Genomic DNA, 1,312 nt, shown 5'->3' on the forward strand with positions numbered 1-1,312 from the left:
CACTAATAGATTTCTGCATCTCTACGCATGGTTTGGAGTTTCTTGGGCGGCATGTGGTCATTTTACATTGGATGTCATACAGTGTGCAGTTTTCCTTGGCTACCTGACATGTATATCTTGTTATGGGATGTTGCTAAGATTGGAAGCAGTATGTATGTTCCTTTAGGCCTTGCTTTAAAGATTTGCTCAGTGGGACCTCAAGGACACTCGGTACCATCAAGTTGATGCCGACTCTGTAGGTTTGTGGAGACTGTAAATCTTGACAGCTGCAGATAGCCTCGTCTTTCTCTAACGGAGTGACTGCCAGTTTGAACTGCCGACGTTGCACTTAGCAGTCCAGTGTTTATCCTAGGGCACCACTAGGCTTGTTTTTGTCACTACGGAGGCTTCAGAATCCGGATGATTTCCATTCTGGTGGGTGGAGGCAGGTGCTATTCGGGGTTCCTGTTAACGTGGTCTGGCGGTCCTTTGCTCAGCCTCTCATCGTCTCCCAGGCATGGGCTGATTACCCGAGGGGATCCCTCTACCCTGCTCAGTGGCCTGGGCCTAGAGTTGGTCAGGTCAGCAGTGATAACTACTGTGGTTTTAAGATCCCAAATCAACAAAGGTCCCCAGTTTAGGCCCCCAATTTAGTCCTCAAAAGATTGTTTTCCTCCTTTGTTGAAGATTTAGATAAGACTTTCCGATAGCACAGTGATCATTATTTGAGTCATCAAACATTAGCCAAATTGGATTAACAGGTGTAATTAATTACATACAGTAATAGAAAGCATGTGGATTTCATTTCACGAAATTGGCTCTAAGTGGGCAGTCTGGGGAATCTGCGCATCCACCTCATGTCTTTCTTTTGTTGGCATTAAGTCAGGCTCGGTCTATTTGAAACCCCAGGAGGCTACCTGAGCCCTCTTTAAGCATCACAAATTGTGTTCTCTCATTTGGGAATTACCTTGACAGACACACAGACTGGCTGAACTAACAGGTCGGCCCATGAGAGTTGTGGGCTGGTATCATTCCCATCCGCATATAACTGTCTGGCCTTCTCATGTTGGTAAGTATCCGGGGTTCTTATTACTTTACAGAATTACATAGTCTACATGTTTTAAAACCAAAACCTGACTGTTCTGAAGCCGATTTCCTTATGAGGGTTCCACTTCATATATGCACAGGTTTTGTCCAAACAAAAGGTGTTTGACTTGTCTCTGCAATCAGACAAGCTCTCTCACATGTGTATTTTTCAGAGTCTCTGTTGTTGTGTGCTGTGGAGTCAGTTCCGATCCATAGCGACCCTGCACAGGGTTTCTGAGGCTGTAAA

At 45.3% G+C, this 1,312-nt stretch overlaps 1 protein-coding gene across 2 annotated transcripts in view; it reads left to right on the forward strand.

Moving 5' to 3' along the window:
* BRCC3 (BRCA1/BRCA2-containing complex, subunit 3) overlaps positions 1–1,312 on the forward strand; it is a 52,904-nt gene that overhangs the window by 4,729 nt on the left and 46,863 nt on the right. For both annotated transcript variants that reach the window (XM_006876840.1, XM_006876841.1), the window contains exon 5: positions 961–1,048. In XM_006876840.1, the coding sequence (XP_006876902.1) occupies positions 961–1,048 (88 nt within the window). The remainder of the gene's footprint in view (positions 1–960; positions 1,049–1,312) is intronic.

The sequence above is a fragment of the Chrysochloris asiatica genome, unplaced genomic scaffold (genome assembly GCF_000296735.1).
Source record: "Chrysochloris asiatica unplaced genomic scaffold, ChrAsi1.0 scaffold00419, whole genome shotgun sequence".
In the NCBI taxonomy this organism is placed as follows: domain Eukaryota; kingdom Metazoa; phylum Chordata; class Mammalia; order Afrosoricida; family Chrysochloridae; genus Chrysochloris; species Chrysochloris asiatica.